Source organism: Calonectris borealis, chromosome 1 (assembly GCF_964195595.1).
Source record: "Calonectris borealis chromosome 1, bCalBor7.hap1.2, whole genome shotgun sequence".
NCBI classification, from domain to species: domain Eukaryota; kingdom Metazoa; phylum Chordata; class Aves; order Procellariiformes; family Procellariidae; genus Calonectris; species Calonectris borealis.
Window position 1 is genome coordinate 117,312,546 of NC_134312.1, and position 20,988 is coordinate 117,333,533.

Here is a 20,988-nt window from a genome sequence, read left to right on the forward strand (position 1 = left end):
CGAGGTGAGCTCCAAGCTGGACTTCTTGGCGAACCTCTGCCAACTGCTGGCCCCCGTTCAAGCTTGGAGACCAAGCGGAGGCTGAAATGCGCAAGCTGCAGGTTCACCGACTGGTATTTCACAATTGGCTCGTGCTGCCCTTTGCCGGTGCAGCCTCCCATTGGTCCCACCAACTTCTCCACCTCCAGTCTCTCCTTCCCTCTCCCACCCGTGTGTGCCAAGGGTGTGCAGTCACTTGGATCAGGCAGCCAATAAAGCTGGAAAACTAACACTACAACAGTAACCAACGCAGTAAAGTAAATATATATATATGCACATATAAAGGAAATGCTTTTCTGCCAGTTTAGTGAGCTAAACTTACTCACTGAGGGATGAAGTGATCACTGCAGCCAGTACAAGGGAAGCAGCAGAAGGTGGCAGCCAGAGAGGGTGAAAAGAGCTCGGTTTTTGCTGCAGCAAACTGCTCATCAGCCCAGTTGTCCTGTACACTGCACCCTCAGATCATCTTGATTGATTGAGAGACCATAACGCAATCGGTGGCAAATGCTGCTTCACAATTTATCTTCTCACCCAACTGCTCGTTCCCACCTCTTGCCCCAGCCTGTTTATAGTCACAGGGTGAGTCGGATCAGAGAATCAAATGAGGGCTGGGGAGGGGAAGAGATCCATGTCTCTCCACAATTTTTTCCTGTATGGATCCGTTTCCTGAGGAAATTCACCACACCAACTGTGCAGGCAGCTCTGCTGATGCAACGCAAGGTGCAGAAACAAACAGCCATGGCACCTAAACTGGCAAAATGGCCAAAATAAGATGATGGAACTGCAAGCTTAGGCTAGGGCAGCATTAGGCTCATCCTGAAGGAAAACAGCATGGCCTTAGAGAGCTTTTAATTTCCTCAGCTTTCAATACCGTAAAGAGTTGCTTAAGGAGTTCAGAGGCCTCCAGAATCAGGTGGCAATTATGGTTTTTAGTTACAGCTTTGGGTTTAAATACGCTTCTTTTGCTCATGCGTTTTATTTAGGACTAATTCCTGGCTCTCATCTGGCCATATAGTGTGGTGGATCAGACACCCCAAGAAAAGTCATTATCATCTGTGTTTCACCCCTGCAGAAACCAGAGCATCACATTGAAGGCCTGAATCGGAGCTGAGAATAAAACATATGTCTTTCATGGCCTGAATTGAGGCTCTGCAAGTCAGGCGTCTTGCCTCCCGGTGTGATCCTCCAAAAGGCTGGATTGTGTGTTTCCTAGGCAAAATGTTACTGCAAGTTTCACTACTAAAAATAAACACACCTTAAAAGTTTTATCACTCTCCCCGAAGTACTAAATTTTGACACATCAAACTCTATATAGGAAGCTGGAAGTGCTCAGTGTCTTTCATCATCAAAGCCTCAGCAGAAGCTACGAGGTGAGAATCAGAATGAACGGGGGTGGGGGGGTGGGGGGGAAGAAATGACCTTTCTGTGTTACTATTTCAGTTATACACACAACATAGTGAAATAAGTGTTAACTCTGCTCATTAATTTCAAGTACCCACTGGATAGATTAAAAAAACAGCAAAAAAAAACCCGGCCAATGTTAAAGCTGGTAAGCCCCCGACTTCACAAACAGCAGGGAAAGAATCAAAGTGAGTCAAAGTTCAAAACAAGAGAGGTTAGAAGTTTAATATTTACTTTAAAGCAAATATTTCACCACTTTTTCCAGACCAAACAGAGCAGTGAAAAAAAACCCGGAGAAATAAAAGCCATGTGCGTTTAAAAATACTTTAAAGTGCAGTACATTTAAAAATGCTACACACCAAGCTCCCCAGAAGTAAATCTGGGCGGGAGACACGCAGTTAAAATAAACACATAAATGAATAAGCCGTCAGCAACCAGATCCCCACCCGCCCTTCCATAGCCGTAGGTGCGGGGCAGAGCAGGACCCGGGCTAAACTACAGCCGCCCGGGGTTTTAGGCGAGGCCCGCTCTCCGCGGCCGCCTGGGTGCAGCAGGGGCCGGCAGGAAGGCGCCGCACCGTGCCCAGCCGTGCCGCCATTTTACCGCGCCGGCAGCGGGGAGCACATGGCCCCGCTGCCGCCTCCGCCTCGCCCCTCCCGCGCCGCCGCCGAACAGCCCGGCCCCGGGAGGCTGGCTACGGGCAGCGACACTGAGACAGAGCGGCCCGCGGAGCCTGCCGTTCTCCAGAGCGAAAGAAAAACTTACTTTCCTTCAGGGGGATTTTAAGGAGCGGGAAGGCATCCTCCGCCGCGCCGCCGAAAACTACAGTACCCAGGGGGCACCGCGACATGGCGGCGGGTCGGCCCGGGGGCGGGGGCCGGGGCCGAAAAGCGGGGCGAGAGGGAAGGAAGGAAGGGTAATCAATGTCTCAGCTTGGAGAGCCATTAATTGGCTTTTGCACGTAAAAAGTCTAGAAATATCTTCCGCTCGGGGCAGCTGCTGCTTTGCGGAGCGTGCTGAGCTGGGCCGGGAAGGTGCTAGAGCCGGCCGAAAATCCTTGCCTATATGTAGGTTATTGTTTTTACTTTATCTAGGAAGTAGAGTATCGCTCCAGAGGGTAAAAGTGATAGTTTATTAAGTTGGCTGGGTAAGACTGTGCAAAGATTGATTTTGTTTCTATGTTCTCTCAGGGGCAATGCTTCTATGTAACTTCAAGTACTGGGTAGGAGCAACTCCTTAGTTTGTACCACACTGAACTTTCTACTTTATGAAACCAAAGAGTATTGGGCAACATTTAGTCCAATTTAGCACTAAAATTGTGCAACAATACTGTTAATGAAAACAGATTTGATCCATAGTTTTGCTTCTCCCCCCCCCAAAAAAAAAAAAAAAGCTATAATAAACCTCACTGTTCTGTGTAAATTAGCTTATGAAATACAGGTTTAATAAATACTGTTTGCATATTTAAGCACACCTTTGACTCTTGCTTTAAAAGGGAACAGTCACATGAATAAATGCTCTAAGTAGTACTGACAATTGCAGCAGAACTGCTATTAGTGAAGTCCCATAATACTATGTTCACAAATTGAACACTAAATGTATCAGCAACTATCACTGGTCTTGACAAGATGAAAGTAAAATATTTCATTTAATTAATCTGAAAGCTACCTAACACCTAACTGAATGACAGTGTTTAACTAAAGGGTTGTGTTTTTTTTACAGCAAACAGAGATGGGAAGGGAGAGCAGGGATAGTTATTTTCCTGTGGGGCTGTGAATCCTCATTTCTATGAATAGTCATTTTTGTAGTTATTACTTTGCCCATGTTAATTTTTAGGGAACCAGAGCGACATACGCAGCATGCACCAAAATCCTTCCCTGGCTTTTTTTTGTACCTGTCTTCATGGTTTTCCTTGTGTAGATGGAGGCCTACACTGGTAGGGATATCAGTGTGGTTAAGCTACTTTGAATGCATTAACTGCAGTTGAAAAGGGTCCCTGTCCTGACGGAGGGCAGGTCCAAGGTGTGGGTTCCCCTCGGCCTGCATTGGAGGTGTGACCCCTGCCTGGAAGAGCTTTTCTGTCTGAAGCCCCTAACACAGGCTAAGTTATGCCAGTCTAACCTGCTGTTCTCCTGAGTACAGCTGAGGTTTTTTCGGAAGGTGTAAGTGACGATTATATCGTGCCGAAAGCCTTTGCAGCTTTGTTACGGCAAGGCCCCTACTAGCAACCTTATGCCTATGTAGAACATCACTACTTGTTTCTGGGTAAAAGCATGCCTGGTCTAGACTAGGCCATTTGCATCAGGGGAATCTAAATACGTCTGAAATTGTTCAAGTGCAACGTTTTCAATCTTTAGCTCACTGAATACCAGAAACTAGATACCGTATTCTATTGGTGAGATCTAAAGTATATCGATGTTGGCATGGCATGAAAGGTACAGGTTATTTGTAAAAGGGCCTCTTAAATATAACCGCTTTCTATTATAAATGTAATAAATCAGCTGTGACATAGAAGTAAGCAAATTGATCCAAGTATCAAATCCATTATTTTTCCAAAGACAATATTAAGACACACCGCCTCCCAGCAATACACAGTAAAGAACAATGCTGCTTTTAAAGGGTGTTGCAAGTGAATATTAAACCATGTTGAACTTGAGGCTGATGTTGCAAATAAAGACCCCAGCAGCAATTAAATACCTAGGTTTTGAGATATTTTAAATTTATTTCAGGTCAACTAACCCCCCTAAGTTACTACTTCATGACACCAGAAGAAACTCTATGTGGGAAGAGTCTTCCAGCGGTAGGATTTTTCGGTTTTACAGGACTGAGAATGACAAAGTCGTATTTGCACAGATATATACTTGGGAATCGTTTTGAGGCAGCATGAAGGGCCCCCCCAGGGTGGCTGTACTCTGGACAAATTGATTTTGGTGCATTCCAGCAAAACACCTCGCAGAAGACATGGCTTTGCAGGTGGGCTGAGGCCAGGGCCAGCTTTCACTCAGGTGCCATTTATTTTTTCACGGCGGCGGCATTTTCCCTCTCTTTCTTTGTTCCTTTAATTTTTCTCCCATCTCGCGGGGCGCCCGCCCGCGCCGCCTGGCCCCGCAGACAGCCCCCGGAGCACATGTGCGTGTCACAGCCGGGCTGCCTGCTCTCACGGCGGAGGGGGAGGGCGCCTTTCGCATGGAGCCGCTCGGGTAAGTGAGGGCAGCGCAGTGCCGGGCCCTGTGATGCAGCACTCGTGTGCGGGCAGGCCCCCCTGCTAGGCGCTGCCCGCGCTCGGCACACGGGGCGGCGGAGACGCGGGGCTTGGCCCCGCTCCATGGAGACCAATGGCATCGCTCCCACCCACCCCCACCGGCCCCGAGCCCGCCGGCACGCAGAGCCATACGCTTCAGCCCACCATGGCCCCGCCGCCGCCGCCGCCGCTCCGGCCCTCGGCGAGGTGAGTGCCGGCCGCCGGCCTTCTCCGCGGAGGCCCAGACGGCTCCGGGTCCCGGTGGCCGCCGGAGACAGCCGCGATCGCGGCGGGGGAAGCGGTGGGGAAGGGTGGGTGGGTGGGTGGGTGTGCGGAGGGGGGGGGGAGGACGGGGAGAGGGCCGCAGGGACCGGCGGTCACCGGCCACCATGGTGCCCTCCACCGACCGACTCCCCTTTCTTTTCCTCCCCTCCGGGAGGCTCAGGCGCAGCTTTTCGGTGTACGGGGCGCGAGAGGGGCCGAGAACGGCCGGGGGGGGGTGTCGGTGTGGGGGCAGAACGGCAGTTAACGGTTTCAGCCGTTAGGGGTGGGGGGCAGGGCGGCCCGCCGGGGCTTTGCCTCTCGCGGGGGGTGTGGGGGCTGGGGGGGGGGGGGGGCGGGGGGGAGGCGCGCGGCCGCCTGCTCGTGGGCGCGCAGCCGGTGGGGTGGGGAGGGCGGGCGAGGTGGGGGTGCAACAACATGGCGGCGCGGCGCGCTCCTGCGGGGGGGAGGGGGGAGCGGCGAACTTCTCCGAGACACGAGACTTCCTCCCCCCCCCCGCCCGGAAGCCAGACGGGGCTGGCGCTCTATGGCTTTTGCTCAGCGCTAGAGCGGCCGTCCGGAGGCCTGGGTTGTTTCCCTCGCCCCCCCCTCGCTGCGTCATCCGTTAGAGGGCAGCCAATCGCGAGAGAGCATCTAGCGAGTACGTCAGCAAGGGCCCTCGGCCTCTAGTTGCGGCGGTGCCTTGTGGGATGTTGGAGGCCCCGCGTCTCGGCAGGAAGGAAAGCGGAGCGCGGGGCGGGGTGCCGGTGCGGTAGGGCTGTCATGGCGACTAATATCGAGCAGATCTTTCGGTCCTTTGTGGTTAGCAAATTCCGGGAGATTCAGGAAGAGCAGCAGCAGCAGCACAGCGGGTAACGAGCTTGCCCGGGGCGGCGGGGGAGGCGACGCAGCCGCGCTCGCGCTGGGGCCTAGCGCGCGGGGAGAGGAGGGGTGTGCTGAGGGGGGAAGTGCGCGGGCCCCGCCTCGGGACGGAGGGAGACGCGCCGCAGCCTAGGTCTCTTGCGGGTCGTTTCGGCGTCAACATGGCGGGGCCCGGGGGCTCGCGCCCTTGCGAGCGCCTTCAGCGACAACACGGCGGGGGGGGGGGGGGGCAGGGAGGAAGGGCGGGCGGACGCACGCGTTGTCTCCTGGCGAACGCGCACCCGTTTTCACTTACGGGTTTTCGGTGTTGGTCTCTTGTGTCGGGGCAAGAGGGGAAGGGGCGAGCGTCTGTGCGATTTGTCTTACTGGTCTTAGCACATTTAAGCTCGCTTAGTTTTCCCCAGCCTTATCTCGCAAAGTAAGCAAAATCTGCTGGAGAAGAGTGAGTGATGGGTGTTTATTGTGTGAGGGGAGCCTATACAAGTTCTTATATAAAGCACGGAGACTGTGGCATGTTCAAGAACACGTTTTCCTGCCTTGTGCCTAATACTCAGTTGTCACAACGTGTTCTGTTCTGAATAAGTGAAAGTTAATCAAAAGGCAGATGTTTCAGTAAAAGCATAGCTTCTTCAGGAGGCTAAAATACTGTTTTGAAGGGTTGAGTATAATAAATGCTTATGAATTAAAAAAAAAGGTTAAAAAGGCTCAAAATTGCTTGTATTATGTTGATATTTTTTTTGGTTAGTGGAAAGGTAGAAGGCCAGCCCAATGGTGACACAATCCCAGCTGAGCAAGCCAACCCTTCAGATGACACTGTTGCTGGTGCTGGGAGTCGTCAGAATGATCAGATAGTGCAGAAAATAGAGGAAGTGCTCTCTGGAGCCCTTGATACAGAGCTGCAGTGCAAATCAGGTAAATGAAAACACATTTGGCAAATATATTCTTGTTTAAGAAGGTTGTCATAGTGCTTAAAATTGAATCAATTTTACAGAGATGAAAAAGTATTTTTCAGTACTTTAGAAGCTCACTGAGCTTCATCTGACAAGTTGTATGTTTATTGTAATATTTGTTAAGTATTTTTTTTTGTCTACTGTGATTTACAACCATAGATGGACAGAGAAATACGTGATTTAAAAATTGAAGCAGGTTATTATATGAAAGCATTACTTAGTGTGCAAAATTTTATTTATTTATTTTTCTTTTCTCTCCATTACAATAATGCTAAAACGTATAAATAATGTCTCTCTCTCTATAATTGTGCTTTATTTTGTATATACCTACTTCAGGGTCTTAATGAGCAGTTCTTACTAACAAAGCTGGTACTGATGGATAGAAGCATCATTGTGTTGTTTTGGATTGGTTTGCAAGATTATTTCTAAAAATCATTTATTAGAATTCAGAACTGTTCTGTCAGAGTAAGATGCTTTGTTGTTTTAAAATGAATAATGCACTTACCTTTAAAACGTAGATACTCAGACTGCAATCTTCCAAAGGTTAAGAAATTTTTATGGAAAAATCTCATAACTTAAATAAATTACTGGATTTATTATGCCAAAAAGTTACATATGAGTATCACTTCTCATGGGACTAGTCCTTTCTGTAAAATGTTTGAATCAGGAGAGTTAGTGAGATGAAGGCTCTAATTATTGCATTTCTGATATTTTGGAGTTGAAACATAGGTGACTGCTATGTGTTTGGTAAGTATAGTTCCAGAGTGAATTTTTTTTTAAGAGGCAGCATAGAAAATTGTTTATTTCAGAGATTCTGTTTGCAAGGTGTTGGAATTGTTTTTTCTTTCTTTTATGCACAGTGGTTTGTTTACCGTGAGCATTTTCAACAGTCTTTCACTGTACAAGCAGCACTTCACGCTGGCATCTGGGTTTTTTTCTTTTTGTATTTTTGTTCTTCTGTCTTGGAAGAATGAGGCAAGCTAACATGGTAATAAATAAGTGAGACCTATTAACCTGACAAGTTAGTAAACTTAACTTATGGTAAACGTTCCCACTGTTCATATCTGGAAAGGAGTTATATTGCTTTTGGACAGCAGAGATTATATGAAAATGATGTGTAGAAAAGGTCACTCGACTCTGCTTCATTGTCCTCTTTCATTGCATTCACAACAGTGTTGGTGGAAACACTATTTTTTGTTAAGCTGTTTATTCCGTAAAAATGTATGTGCTTAAAACTACTTCAGATACTTGTTTATGGAATCTTAAGTCATGTTCATTTAATAGTATTGCAATTACCAACAGTTTTTGAATGATTTTGCATGGCTTACTTGAAAGAGTATGCTTTGTAATCACAACCAGATTATAATTGGAGAATCCATATTGCTGCACTGGCTGGTATAAATATAATCATTGAAGATAACATACAGGTATACTTGAATATATAGCTCATATTTAATAGAAATTATAACAAGTTGCCTTTAATAGAAGTGCCTTCCTCATGAAAACATGGCACTAGATCCAAAGAAGGGCAAGAGCCTAATACAGATTAAATTCAGAGGGAAATGAGGTATAGAATTAAAAGAAGGTGATTGAAATCTCAGTCTCCCTCTTTTCTTTCCCCCTCAGTGATTTATTGTCCCTGCAGTCACCTGAATTCATTAGTTACTTTCCTGTTTGAAGCAAAAGCTCTATTAGGTACTTGCAGTTTTGCAGTTGCTTGTGGCAACTGCAGACCAGTCTGAGCAGCTGGTTGCCTGCAATGCCTTGAAGCTTGTTCGGGATTGGGGAAGTAGGTGCTGTTTCCCCAGATTTGTTTGAAGAACTAAGCCAGTGAGGAACTTAATCGGTAAATATGCTCAGATAATTTCTAACACACTGGTAATACTGGACTCACTTACAAGTTAAAGCATAGTAGGGGATATTGGGTCGGCCACATTTTATACAATGAACATACCACCACTTAGATAATTTGTCTGGAAAATGGGAGTTCTTGTTTCACTTCCATGTGCAGCTTGGTGTAGTTTAAAAGCACATCTCTAGCCTCCTGGAAGAATGCACTGCCCAGTTGAATATAAGTGGAAGTATATCCAACTACTTCTTGGAAAGAGTCATGTTCCTACTGGAACTGTTGTTGCTGACCAAGAAGATTTGGTTAACTTTTTGAAAGAAGAATTAGTTATTTTTACTTAAAGTGACTCCTGAGATGAAGGGTAAGAGGGCTGAAAAGGGAGTCTGTGCTATTTATGTATGGTAGTTTAGTGAAGAAGGCATGGGTTTCAAGTTTAAATTTTTTGTACTTCTGCCCATGTACTTGGTCACTAGTCTAAAAAAATCTTTAAAATGTAGTTTTAATAACATTTACAAGGAAAATATCATTTTTTTCTAGATGTAGACAAAAATACTGTGAAAAATAGTACTCAGTCTACAAAAAGAAGCTCTACTGCTCAAGATGAAATTCCTAGGAAAAAATCAAAGAAGAACAAGAAACACAAAAGTAAGAAGAAGAAGAAAAAGAAGAAGAAAAGGAAGAAAGAGAAAAAGCATAAAAAGCAGCCAAAGGAGTCAAAGTTGAGTACACGTCATGGAGAACATACAGACTTGCAGCCTGCTTCTCACTTGATGCCAGAAAAATCAAGCTCCAAATTGAGTGTACAACATGGAGGATTTGGAGATGCAAATCTGGCTGTCCACGTGCAGCCAGAAGAACTGTGCTTAACAGCAAGTGAGGAGCCTGATAGACAAGCTTTAGGACTTGTTTCTCATTCAAGAACTGATTCTCAGCAATCTACGGAAAATCTTGGAAGTGAGAAGGGGACTTTGTGTGCAACAAATCCTCCATTTAATTTAGAAGGAAGCCAATCTGATATCCAAGAAAATGCTACTATGACTCAAACTAAAATTTGCACTAGAGCAGAACAAATTAAACAGTCTCACGAAAATATTTATCCTATAGCTATTAATGCGAGTGAAAAGGGTGTTCTTGTTGATACTGGAAATGAGACTTCATCTAGCATCCCGTCTGGAGTTGCCAATAAATCTGAAATTCAGAAAGATTCAGCAGCAGCTTTAGCTTCAGAGGTAATAGAAGCACTAAAAGGTTCAGAAGTTATTCTGAAGTCTAAAGGCACTGGGGAAGTAAAAGCTTTGGGTACAGCTCTCGAGTCTGAGACCATGGAGGTCTTGAAATATTCAGAAGCATCTCTAAAATCTGTGGCGCAGGAGGGAGCAAAAGAGTTAGAAGCAACTTCAGAATCTGTGTCTTCGGCAAGTGATGTGGCAACAATTCCTAAATCTGCAAATCAGGCAGATCTGAATACTGTGAAGGTAGCTCACATGTCTGTGGCCATGGAAGAAGTGAAAATTCCAGAAGCAACTGAAAAATCTCTGCATATGGGAAATGTGAAAAATGTGGAAAGATCTTTGGAATTAGGGGGTGTGAGCAGAACTTTGGAGCCAGCCCTGAAGCCCTCAATTCTACCTGATAATTTGAGAGTGATGCAGTGCAGCGCTATGGAGGGTTCAAGTGTCTTGAAGGCAGATGTATCTTTGCAACATCCTTTTAAAATACCTGCAGCGACTGCTGTGACCCAGGTGGAAATAAAAAGTGCCAAAACACCCCTTGGACCAGGAGCTGTTACAAAAGTGAAGGATATTGAACCAGCTAGAAGTTCTGTGCATGTGGAAAACGAGAAAGCTTTGGAAGAAGCTCTGCAGCCAATTGCTGTAATAAAGCCCAAAACTTTGGAAACAATCATGGAACCTGTGGGTGTTACAGCAAAAGATGTCAAAGCAGCTCGAGAATGTCTGCAAGTTGAAGTAGTCAAAGATAGGGAAGGTACCACTGATGCTGCAACAGTGTTGAATGCATCAGGAGTGTTCCTACAACCTAAAGTCTTGACAGAAACAAGAAGTGTGGATAGAACCCAGGAATCTGCACTTCCAGCAGAATTGACAGATGTGAGTGTGGTTGCAGAGGCAAAATGTTTAAGAACAATTTTAGAACCCGTAGCAGTTGTGCAGACCTTCATTCCCCAAACAACTCCAGAAATCCCGATGGCGGACCTTTTTCAAGGTCCACGAGCAACCGTGGAAGTTGCAGCGCTAACAGGAGTAAAAGGTCGAGAAACAAGTCAAGCTACTCTGCAACTGGAAAATACTAATGCTTCAAAAACTTCAGAACCTACTCTCAAGCCTGTAGCTGTAACAGAGGCAAAAGGTTCGGAAGGTACTTCATTACTGAGACAACCGAAGGAGCTGAGAGAATCAAGATCTGAGAGTGAATCAAATGTGAGAGGTTTAGAAGCAACTCCCCTGTCTTTGCAGAAGGAAGACGTGAAAGGTCTAGGAGGAGTCCTAAGACCAATGGCTGTGGTGGAAGCAAAAACTTTGACAACAGCCTCACTGTCTTTGCAAATGGAAGGTGTGAAAGCTTCAGAAGAAGCTGTGCATTGTGGGACTGTGGCCAGAGGTTTAGCAGCAACACTAGATTCAACAGCAGTGTCAAAAGGTTCAGAAATAAATCGAGATAGTATGGCAGGAGTAGAAGCAGGCTCAGATGCTGGTCTCCTAGCCATGAAAGTCGGATCTGTAAGACCAGGAAAAAGTTTGGAAACAACTATAGGACCTGTAGCAGAGACAGAAAGGAAAGATTCAGAAGCAGACCTTGACAGAGCCGGGGCAGAGATGAAGACATCTTCATCATACCTGCACATGAAAGGTTCGAGAGATTTAGGTGATCCAGCGTCTGTAGGTATGGCAAAGATACAAGCTTTGGAAGCAGTCTTGCAGCCTGGAACCCTTGCAGTGGCAAGGGGCTTAGGAGGACATGTGTGTTCTGAAGCCAAAATGGGTAGCAAAGTCTTGGAAGCCAGTTCAGGACTTCTTACTTTAGAAGAAAGGTCAGAAAGGACTCCTGAACCTGTGGTTGCATGTGTAAGCATGGAACCAGTTAGAGAGTCTGAGGCATTAGCAGGAATGATGCATTTGAAAACCACAGCAGAGAGAGAACCAAAACATGCAGAAACAGTTGCAGAACCTCTTGGTGCAAGCAAAACAAAGAGTTCCATCATTTCACAGTCTCAGGTCATGACACATACAAGAACCTCACAAACTGAGGTGGTAGGGGAGATAAAGGATTCTGAACTAGCTACCAGTTCTGCCACTGTAGAAGTGAGAGGTTTAGACAACTTGTCAGAAGTTGAGGCAGTTGCAGAGGTAAAAGATGTGGAAGCAAGATCAAAAACTTCACACTTAAGACAGATGAAAAATTTGGAAATGGTTGTGGGATCTGAAACAAGGACACTAACACAAGGCTTGGGAAGGACATTGGCATCTGAGGTGGTTAGAGAAATGAGGCATTCTGAAGTTGCCCCAGAAGATCCAAACAAAGCAAAGGCAAGGAGTAAAGAAGGAATACTAGAACCTGTGCAAACAGTGACGGTGCAAACTTTAGAAACAAGTTCAGAATCTGTACGGGAACAGATAGAATGTCATTCAGAAGCAGTATTAGAGTCTTTTCCTAGAGTGGAAGAAAAAACTACGGCATCAGAAATAGTGACAGAAGTGAGAAACTTGAAAGGAACTTTGGAATCTAAGATTTTGACAGATCTGAGAACTCAGGGACCTACTGTAGAATATATAATTGCAACAAGGAGGACAAGCACAAAAAAAGATGAGCCCTCGCTTACCAGTGTAGAAGATTTGGAAGAAGCTTCAGAAATGGAGAAAGCAATGAAAGCAAAGTATTTGGAGCCAGCATCAGAAGCTAGAGAAGTGAGGTTGTTGGAAAGTATGGAAGAGTCTGCAACAGTAGAGGTGAAAGGTTCTGAAACAGTTGAAGAGCCTGAGGTACACATGGATATCCAAGGTTTGGAAACTTCCCCAAAATCTGGAAATGTGGGGGCGATTAATGTTTTAGAGGATGCTTCAGAAGCTGCTCCAGAATCTCTGCACACTGAAAAGCAAGAACATCTGCAAGCAGTTCTAGAAGCAAAACCTGCTCCAGAATGGCAGAGTACAGAAGAGGCTCCAGAAATCTTGAGTGCTGCTGAAATGAAATCTTCTGAAGCAGTTCCAAAACCAGGGGACATGAAAGCACTGGAAAGAACACTGGAACATGAAGTGGCAGCAGAAGTACAATATGCAGAAGGGGTGCAGGGTCAACAAATGGAGGATGTGAGAGTTCCAAGTCAAGCTCAGGAATGCGGGATACTGGTCGAGAAGAAAGATGCAGAGCAAACTCGAGCATCTGAGCCTTTAATAGCAGAAACAGTTTTTAGTTCTTCACATGCAGCAGATGAAAAAGATACAGCAGAGACTCCTGAATCTGAAATAATCGGAGACACAAAACAGTTGGAAGCAGCTCCAGCTCCTGTGGCAGAAACAAAAGATTTGGAAACAGCTCCCCTTCCTGAGACTGTTGTAGAGCTGAAAGATGCAGAAACAGCTGTGGGGTCGGAGGCAGAGACAAAAGATTTGGAAGCAGCTCCAGTACCTGAGACACTTACAGAAGCAGTTCCAGTACTTGTGGCAGAGGCAAGCCAGTCAGAAGTCATTCCACAAGCTGAGGCTGTCAAAGAAGCAACTCCAGAACAGGAGTCGGAGAAAAGAGATTCAGAAACATCTGATGTGCAACCTGATGTGGCGGCACGAATGAGGGAGACTCTGATGAGACTTGAGAAAGTTATTGAAAAAAGTAGCCATAGAAGCAGTGATAAAAAACATGATGCAAAGAAACAAAAAAGGAGTCGCTCCAAGTCTCAGTCCAGGTCTAGGAAGCGGAAGAAAAAATCAAGGTCGCGTTCTACTTCCAGACGTTTGACCTCTAAAAGAGCACGTTCTAGGAGCAGAAACTATTCAGATTCCAGAAAAAAGCATTCCAAATCTAGATCCCGATCTGTGGAGAAGAGAGAGAGAAGAGTGTCTTCCCGGAGGTCCAGGCGCAGACGTTCCAGGTCGTCTGACCGTTACAGGTCTAAATCCAGATCAGCAGAAAAGAGAGGGAGCAGATTGTCCTCTGGGAGGTCCAGACATAGACGTTCCAGGTCGTCTGACCGCTACAGGTCTAAATCCAGATCAGCGGAAAAGCGACTGTCCTCCCGAAGGTCCAGACGTAGACGTTCCAGGTCTTCTGACCGCTACAGATCTAAGTCCAGGTCAGTGGAAAAGCGACTGTCCTCTCGAAGGTCCGGGCGCAGACGTTCCAGGTCTTCTGATCGCTACAGGTCTAAGTCTAGGTCAGTGGAAAAGCGACTGTCCTCTCGAAGGTCTGGGCGCAGACGTTCCAGGTCTTCTGACCGCTACAGATCTAAGTCCAGGTCAGTGGAAAAGCGACTGTCCTCTCGAAGGTCTGGGCGCAGACGTTCCAGGTCATCTGACCGCTACAGATCTAAGTCTAGGTCAGTGGAAAAGCGACTGTCCTCTCGAAGGTCTGGGCGCAGACGTTCCAGGTCATCTGACCACTACAGGTCTAAATCGCGGTCAGTGGAAAAGAGGGGGAGCAGGTTGTCCTCTTGGAGATCCCGCCGCAGACGTTCCAGGTCCTCTGATCGTTCTAAATCTAGATCCAGGTCTTCAGAAAAGAGAGGGGGCAAAGAATACTCATGGAGGTTCAGACATAGAGGGTCTGGTTCCTCTGATCGTTCAAAATCTCGGTCAAGATCTGTTGAGAAGAGAGGTCGGAAGGCATCTCTGCGGCGGTCTAAACGTCAGCGCTCAAAGTCCTCTGACCGTTACAAGTCTAGATCCAGATCAGTAGAAAAAAGAGATCGAAAGCAATCATCGCGGAAGTCTAAACGTCAGCGCTCAAAGTCCTCTGACCGTTACAAGTCTAGATCCAAATCAGTGGAAAAAAAGAAGGAGTCCTCACGAAAATCTAAGCGTCGCCGCTCAAAATCTTCTGAACGTTACAAGTCTCGGTCTAGGTCTGTTGAAAAAAAGCGCAAGGAATCTTCAAAAAAATCCAAACGGAAACGTTCCAAGTCCTCTGATAGTGTTAAGTCAAGGTCCAAATCTATAGAAAAAAGAGAGAGTAAGTTATCCTCAGTAAAGAGCAGTAGCAAGCGTGTGGAGTCTTCTGAACTTCAGGAGTCAACCAAATGTCTTGAAAAAGCAGAAGTTCCTGAACCTTCTTTTGCAAGTGAAGGCAGCTCCTCCAAATCCTCTAATGGTCCCATGTCAGTAGCTTTATCTGTTGAAAGAATAAATGGCCCAGAGCTGCCACCATCATCTGAAAGTGGATTTTCCAAAACTTTTGATAGTCATGAGAAAAGCTCCTCATCTGTTGAAAAAACAGCGGATCTGCAGTGTTCTGTCGTGTCTGAATTTGATAGCTCCAAAACTCCAGATGACCAGGAATTGAGATCCATGCCTGTGGAAGAAACAGAGGTTTCAGAGCTTTCTGCAACATCTGAAAATGGATCAGCTGAAAAAGCAGTGGCTCTGGAGTCTTCATCACTACCTGAACTTACATACTCCACATCCAAGTCAAGTTCCTCAGCTGTTGAAAAAAGGGCAGATCCAGAAACTTCTTTGATAAGAGAATTTCAGCTCTCTGCATCCCATGAAGATGAGTCGAGATTTACCTCTCTCAAAGAAACAGAGGGTCCAGAGCCTCTTGTGACACTTGAAAGTGGATGCTCTGTATCTTCTGATGATTACAAGACAATCTCCTCGTCCTCTGGAAAAATGGAGGTTCAGGGGTCTTCTCTGATGTCTGAAAGTGTACTCTCTGACTTGTCTGATGGCCATGAATTGAGACATAGCCCGGTTGAAAAAACAGAGCTTCAGAACTTTTTACAAGTACCTGAAAGTGAATCTTCCAAGTTGGCTGACAGCCCTGAGTCAAGGTCACTATCTTGTGAAACAGTAGAGGCTCAAAAATCTTTGCTAGCACCTGAAGTTACATGCTCTGCGTTCCCTGATGTCTGTGAGTCAGCCTCCTTGCCTATTGAAAAGGGCCAGATGCAGGAGCCTTCTCTGGCTTCTGACAGTGGATGCTTCAAGTCTCCTGATGGACATGAATCAGGATCCAGCTTTGCTGCACAAATAGAGGAACTTCCGTTGGTATCTGAAGGTGGGTCCTTCAAGTCACCTGATGGAAATGAACAAAGATCTTTATCTGTTGAAAAAGTCAAGGCTCCGGATGTTTCCCTGACATCCGATTGTGGTCCTGTTGAGATCTCGGATGACCTCATTTCGGCGTCATCTTTTGAAAAAATGCGGGAAGTTGTACTGACAACTGTAGGACAAAGCTGCAAGTCTTCTGAAGTTCATGAGTCCAGATCATCTGTAGACAAAGATTTAGACGGTCCAACACTTTCGCAAGTACTTGAAATTGACTGCTCTGAATCTTCTGAAGTGCATGAATTGAGATACCTGCCTGCTGGAAAAATAGAGGGTACAGGATCTTTCTTGATGTCCAAAAGTGGAATTCCTGTGTGCCATGATGGCCATAAATCAAAACAAAATTACTTTGAGAAAACAGAAGGTGCAGAACTGTCATTGGCATCTGAGCTTAGGTGTTCTGTCTTCCCTGAAGGCTATGAATTGACATCCACTGCAGTTGAAAAAATGGAGATACAGAAGCCTCCTCTCCCACTGGAAGGTGAGTTCTCCAAGCCTGCTGATGTTTGTGAATCAGTAAGCACACTTACTGAAAAGCTACAGGCCCCAGGGACTTCTTTGACATCTGAAGGTGGACTTTTCCTGTTGCCTGATAGTCATGAATTGAGACCTGTCCTTGCGGAAAAAGTAGAGGTGCGAAAGTCATCTGAACTGAAATGCATTGCATCCCCTGATGGCCACAAGTTGAGATCTGCTTATGATAAAGAAATACAGGTGCAGGAGCCACCTCTGATATTGGAAAGCAGATGTTCTGTTTCCTCTGATGGTCATGAGTTGACATCCACCCCTTTTGAAAAAGTTGAGGTAGAGGAGCCTTCCCAAATGTCTGAAAATGAATACTCAATAGGGCTTGATGGCCCGGAGCTGACGTCAACCCCTGCTGAAAAAACAGAGATGCGGGAACTTTACCGGATGTCTGAAGAAAGATGTTCAGTGTCCATTGAAAGCCAGGAGTTGCAGTCACCCCCTGTTGAAAAGATAGAAGTGCAAGAGCCTGCTCTGATGTCTGAAAATGAATATGCTGTATCTTGGGAGGGTCAGGAGTTGAGATCTAGCTCTCCTGAAAAGGTAGAGATGCAGGAGGCTTCTGAAGTACCTGACAATGAATATGCTATGTCTTCTGAAGATCATGAATTGCCGTCTTCCCTTGCTGAAAAAACAGAGATACAGGAGAGTTCTCTGCTGTCTGAAAATGAATATGCTGTATCTCCTGAGGGCCGGGAGATGACAACCAGCCCTGCTGAAAAAGAGGTGCAGGAGCCCTCTCTGACATCTGACAGTGAATATACCATCTTCCCTGAAGGCCAAGGATTACAGTCTGCCCTTGCTGAAAAAACAGTGGTGCAGGAGCCTTCACTAATATCAGACCGTCAATATGCTGCATCCCCCGAAGGGCAGGAGTTGCTCTCTACTCTTACTGAAAAAACAGAGGTGCAGGAGTGTGCTTTGTTGTCTGAAAATGAGTATGATGTATCCCCTGAAGGCCATGATTTGAGATCCAGTCCTGTTGAAAAAGAAGAAACGGAGGAACCTTCTGAAACATCTGAAAGTGAAAGTTCAATGTCCACTGATAGCCAGGAGTTGCAGTCTACTGTTGGAAAAACAGAGGTGCAGGAGTTATCTTTGATGTCTGAAGGTGAATGTGCCATGTCCCCTGAAGGTCAGGAGCTGCAGTCTAGCCCTGCTGGAAAACTAGAAGCTAAGGAACCTTCTCTGACATCTGAAAATGAACATGCTCTGTCCCCTGAAGAGTATGAATCAAGATTGACTCATGCTGAGAAAACAGAGGATATGGGTTCTTCCTTGACATCTGAAAATGACCATCTTTTGTCTTTCGAGAGGCAGGAGATAAGATTCACCCCTGTTCAAAATGCAGATGTGCAGGAGCTTCCTCCAACACCCGAAAATGAACATGCAGCATCCCCTGATGGCCAGGAGTTGAGATTCCCCACTGTTGGAAAAGTAGGTGGTCTTGAACCTTTGATGCTAAACGATAGAGCCTCCATGTCCCCTGATGACAGTGACTTGAAATCTATCCCTGTTGAAAAAATGAATGATGCAATGCCGCCTTTAATGCCTGAAAGTGGGTGCTCCATGTCCCCTGATGGCTACAGTGTGAAATCTGGCCCTGGTGAAGAAACAGGGGATCTAGAGCCCTCTTTGATATCTGAACGTAGACATTCCACATCCTCATATCAGGAAGGTCATGAGCTGAAATCTCCCATGGATGAAGAGGGCCTAGAGTCCTCATTGACTTCTGAACATAGACGGTCTGTGTCCCCTGAAGGCCATGACCAGAAATCTACCATAGATGAAGAAATGGATGATTTGGAGCCCTCTTTGACATCTGAACATAGGCGCTCCACGTCCCCTGATGAGCATGAGTCAAGATCTAGCATTGGTGAAGAAGTAGAGTATCTAGAGCAGCCTTTGACAACGGAACGTAGATGCTCCGTGTCTTCTGATGAGCATGAGTCACAGTCTACCACTGGGGAAGAGGTAGAGGATGCAGAACCCTCCTTGACAGCTGAACGAAGAGACTCCACATCCTCTGATGAGCATGAGTCAAGGTCTACCACTGGTGAAGATATAGAAGATAGGGAGCCCTCCTTGACAGTTGAACGTAGACACTCCACGTCCTCTGATGACCATGAGTCAAGGTCTACAACTGGTGAAGAAATAGAGGATTTGGAACCTTCGACAGCTGAACATAGAAGCTCCATGTCTCCTGATGGACGTGAGTCAAGGTCAACCACTGGTGAAGAAGCAGAGGACCGGGAGCTCTCTTTGACAACTGAACGTAGACACTCCACATCCTCGGATGAACGTGAGTCGAGGTCTACCACTGGTGAAGATATGGAGGATATGGAACCCTCCTTGACAGCTGAACGAAGAGATTCCACGTCATCAGACGAGCATGAGTCAAGGTCTACCACCGGTGAAGAAGTAGAGGATATGGAACCCTCTTTGACAACTGAACACAGACGTTCCACATCCCCTGATGGGCGTGAATCGAGGTCTACCACTGGTGAAGAAGTAGATGATGTGGAGCCCTCCTTGACAGCTGAACGAAGAGACTCCACATCGTCAGATGAGCATGAGTCAAGGTCTACCACTGGTGAAGAAGGTGAGGATGTGGAGCCCTCTTTGGCAGATGAAGACAAACATGATTCCATGCTTCTGGAGAGATTGGAGGAACAGGAACCTGAAAGTAGGCGTTCTGAGTCTTCTGAACGTGAAAAATCTAGATCCAAATCTGTTGATAAAATATCTGACAAGGAGTCTTCACGAAGATCCATAAGCAGACGCTCAAAATCTCTTACTCGCCAAAAGAGTCGATCCACATCTATTGAAAAAGCAGTAGACAAAGAATCTTCACGGAGATCTAGACGTAGACGTTCCAGGTCTACTGCTCGCCAGAAGAGTAGATCCACATCTGTTGAAAAAACAGCAGACAAAGAGTCTTCACGGAGGTCTAGACGTAGACGGTCCAGGTCCACTGCTCGCCAAAGGAGTAGATCAACATCTGTTGAAAAAGCAGCAGACAAAGAGTCTTTGCGGAGGTCGAGACGTAGACGCTCCAGGTCCACTGCTCGCCAAAGGAGTCGATCCAAATCTGTTGAAAAAACAGCAGACAAAGAATCTTCACGGAGGTCTAGAAGCAGACGCTCCAGGTCTTCTCAGCGCAGGTCCCAGAGATATGATACGGAATCTCGCTCTAGACGGAATCGCTCCAGATCAGTAACACGGAGAAGAGCATCAAGATCAAAATCTAATCGTCGCTCTCGGTCTAGTTCATTGTCACGTTCAAGGCATCGAAGGAGGAGTAGGTCAAGGTCAGCATCGAGAAGGCGGCGTTCTTTATCAAGAGACAGGCGTAAGAGATCTCAGAGAAATAGATCAAGATCTACTGACAGAAGAAGAAGAAGATCAGATTCAAGAGATCGTAGAATATCACTCAGATTACGGAGCAGGAGTCGAACACCTATTCGTCAAAGGCGATCAAGATCAAGAGGAAGAAGACGGAGCTCTAGTAGGTCACCAATTCGACTACGGCGATCAAGATCTTCAGGGAGAAGAAGATACAGCAGATCACCTGATCGTCGTAGATCGAGGTCATCGGAACGATTTTCAAGCAGGTCACCTAAACGTCTTACAGACTTGGGTAAGTGATAATTTTATTTTCAGTAGTTCCATGGTTAGGTGATACTGTGTTCGTTTACATAGTCTTATTTTAACATACCCCTCTACCATTGATAAGGAATTTCTTGGTAGTCATTTTATGCATTACTTTTAGGCAGTGACTTCAGTAGCTACTTCTTATTGTGGAGCTGAATCAATGCTTACCATTTGGATGCAAGTGTATTTAGAGCAGATTATAACTTGGTTATAGAGCTTTTATACAAAGGTAGTGTGTTGCAGTCTTGAGGAACATTGTTCATTGTAATAGTTAGCAAAGGCCAAGTACTCTGTGAGAAACTTGGGAATTTCTAGTTTTCCTGAGAACAAGTTGGGCATGAAAGAACATTTGAAAGTAAGTGCCAGTTGGAGAGTTCTTAGCTTTGTCTTCAGCTGTAATGCTTGTTTATCTGTTTCCATTACTCTGTCTTGCCTCTTTCCCATGGTAAGAACTTAACGGAAAGGGAGACTTGTTCCTGAAAATATTCCCAGGCCCAGCTGATTGGAAAATAAAAGAAAAAATACTGATGAACTGCATCTTTTCTCTGTGACTGGAGGAAGAGAGGCCTTGTAGTTTCCTTAGGTAAAGTTACGTAAGGAGAAAGAAGGTTTTAATTTTGAGAGATGAGCTCTTGTACTGTGTGTGAGGAAGCCTCCTTTTGTGCACTTCAGGTTCTGATCCCTTTAGTCCTTTTAGTTCCATGGTAAAGTTACCATGGAAGCCCCTCTACCAGAGAAGTATTTTTGTACAGAACATGAGAATTAATGAACATCCTTGAGTCTGCCTTCATGCTTTGATTATGCAGCAAGTCTGTATCTATATACTTACATTGCTTAAGAAGTGAAGGAATGTTGTCCTTCTAGGATTTTTGTAAAGCTGTATGCTTGCAGAGATAGTGTAACTCATGTATT

At 45.9% G+C, this 20,988-nt stretch overlaps 2 protein-coding genes across 12 annotated transcripts in view; one reads left to right on the forward strand and one right to left on the reverse strand.

Moving 5' to 3' along the window:
* GART (phosphoribosylglycinamide formyltransferase, phosphoribosylglycinamide synthetase, phosphoribosylaminoimidazole synthetase) overlaps positions 1-2,268 on the reverse strand; it is a 41,175-nt gene extending 38,907 nt beyond the window's left edge. The window contains exon 1 of the mRNA XM_075171669.1: positions 2,206-2,268. The gene's annotated coding sequence lies outside the window, so the exon portion shown is untranslated. The remainder of the gene's footprint in view (positions 1-2,205) is intronic.
* A 2,169-nt stretch (positions 2,269-4,437) lies between these two features.
* Positions 4,438-20,988, forward strand: part of SON (SON DNA and RNA binding protein) — a 41,556-nt gene continuing 25,005 nt past the window's right edge. For 7 of the 11 annotated variants that reach the window (XR_012676956.1, XR_012676957.1, XR_012676958.1 and 4 more), the window contains exons 1-3: positions 4,621-4,888; positions 6,570-6,736; positions 9,140-20,062. Coding sequence is in view for 8 of the 11 variants with exons in the window: in XM_075171892.1 (XP_075027993.1) it covers positions 4,776-4,888; positions 6,570-6,736; positions 9,140-20,062 (11,203 nt within the window). In the remaining 3 variants the exon portion in view is untranslated. Of the gene's footprint in view, positions 4,889-5,606; positions 5,815-6,569; positions 6,737-9,139; positions 20,063-20,988 lie in introns of those variants that run through there. The other 4 variants (XM_075171867.1, XM_075171860.1, XM_075171884.1 and 1 more) reach the window with 4 other exon arrangements.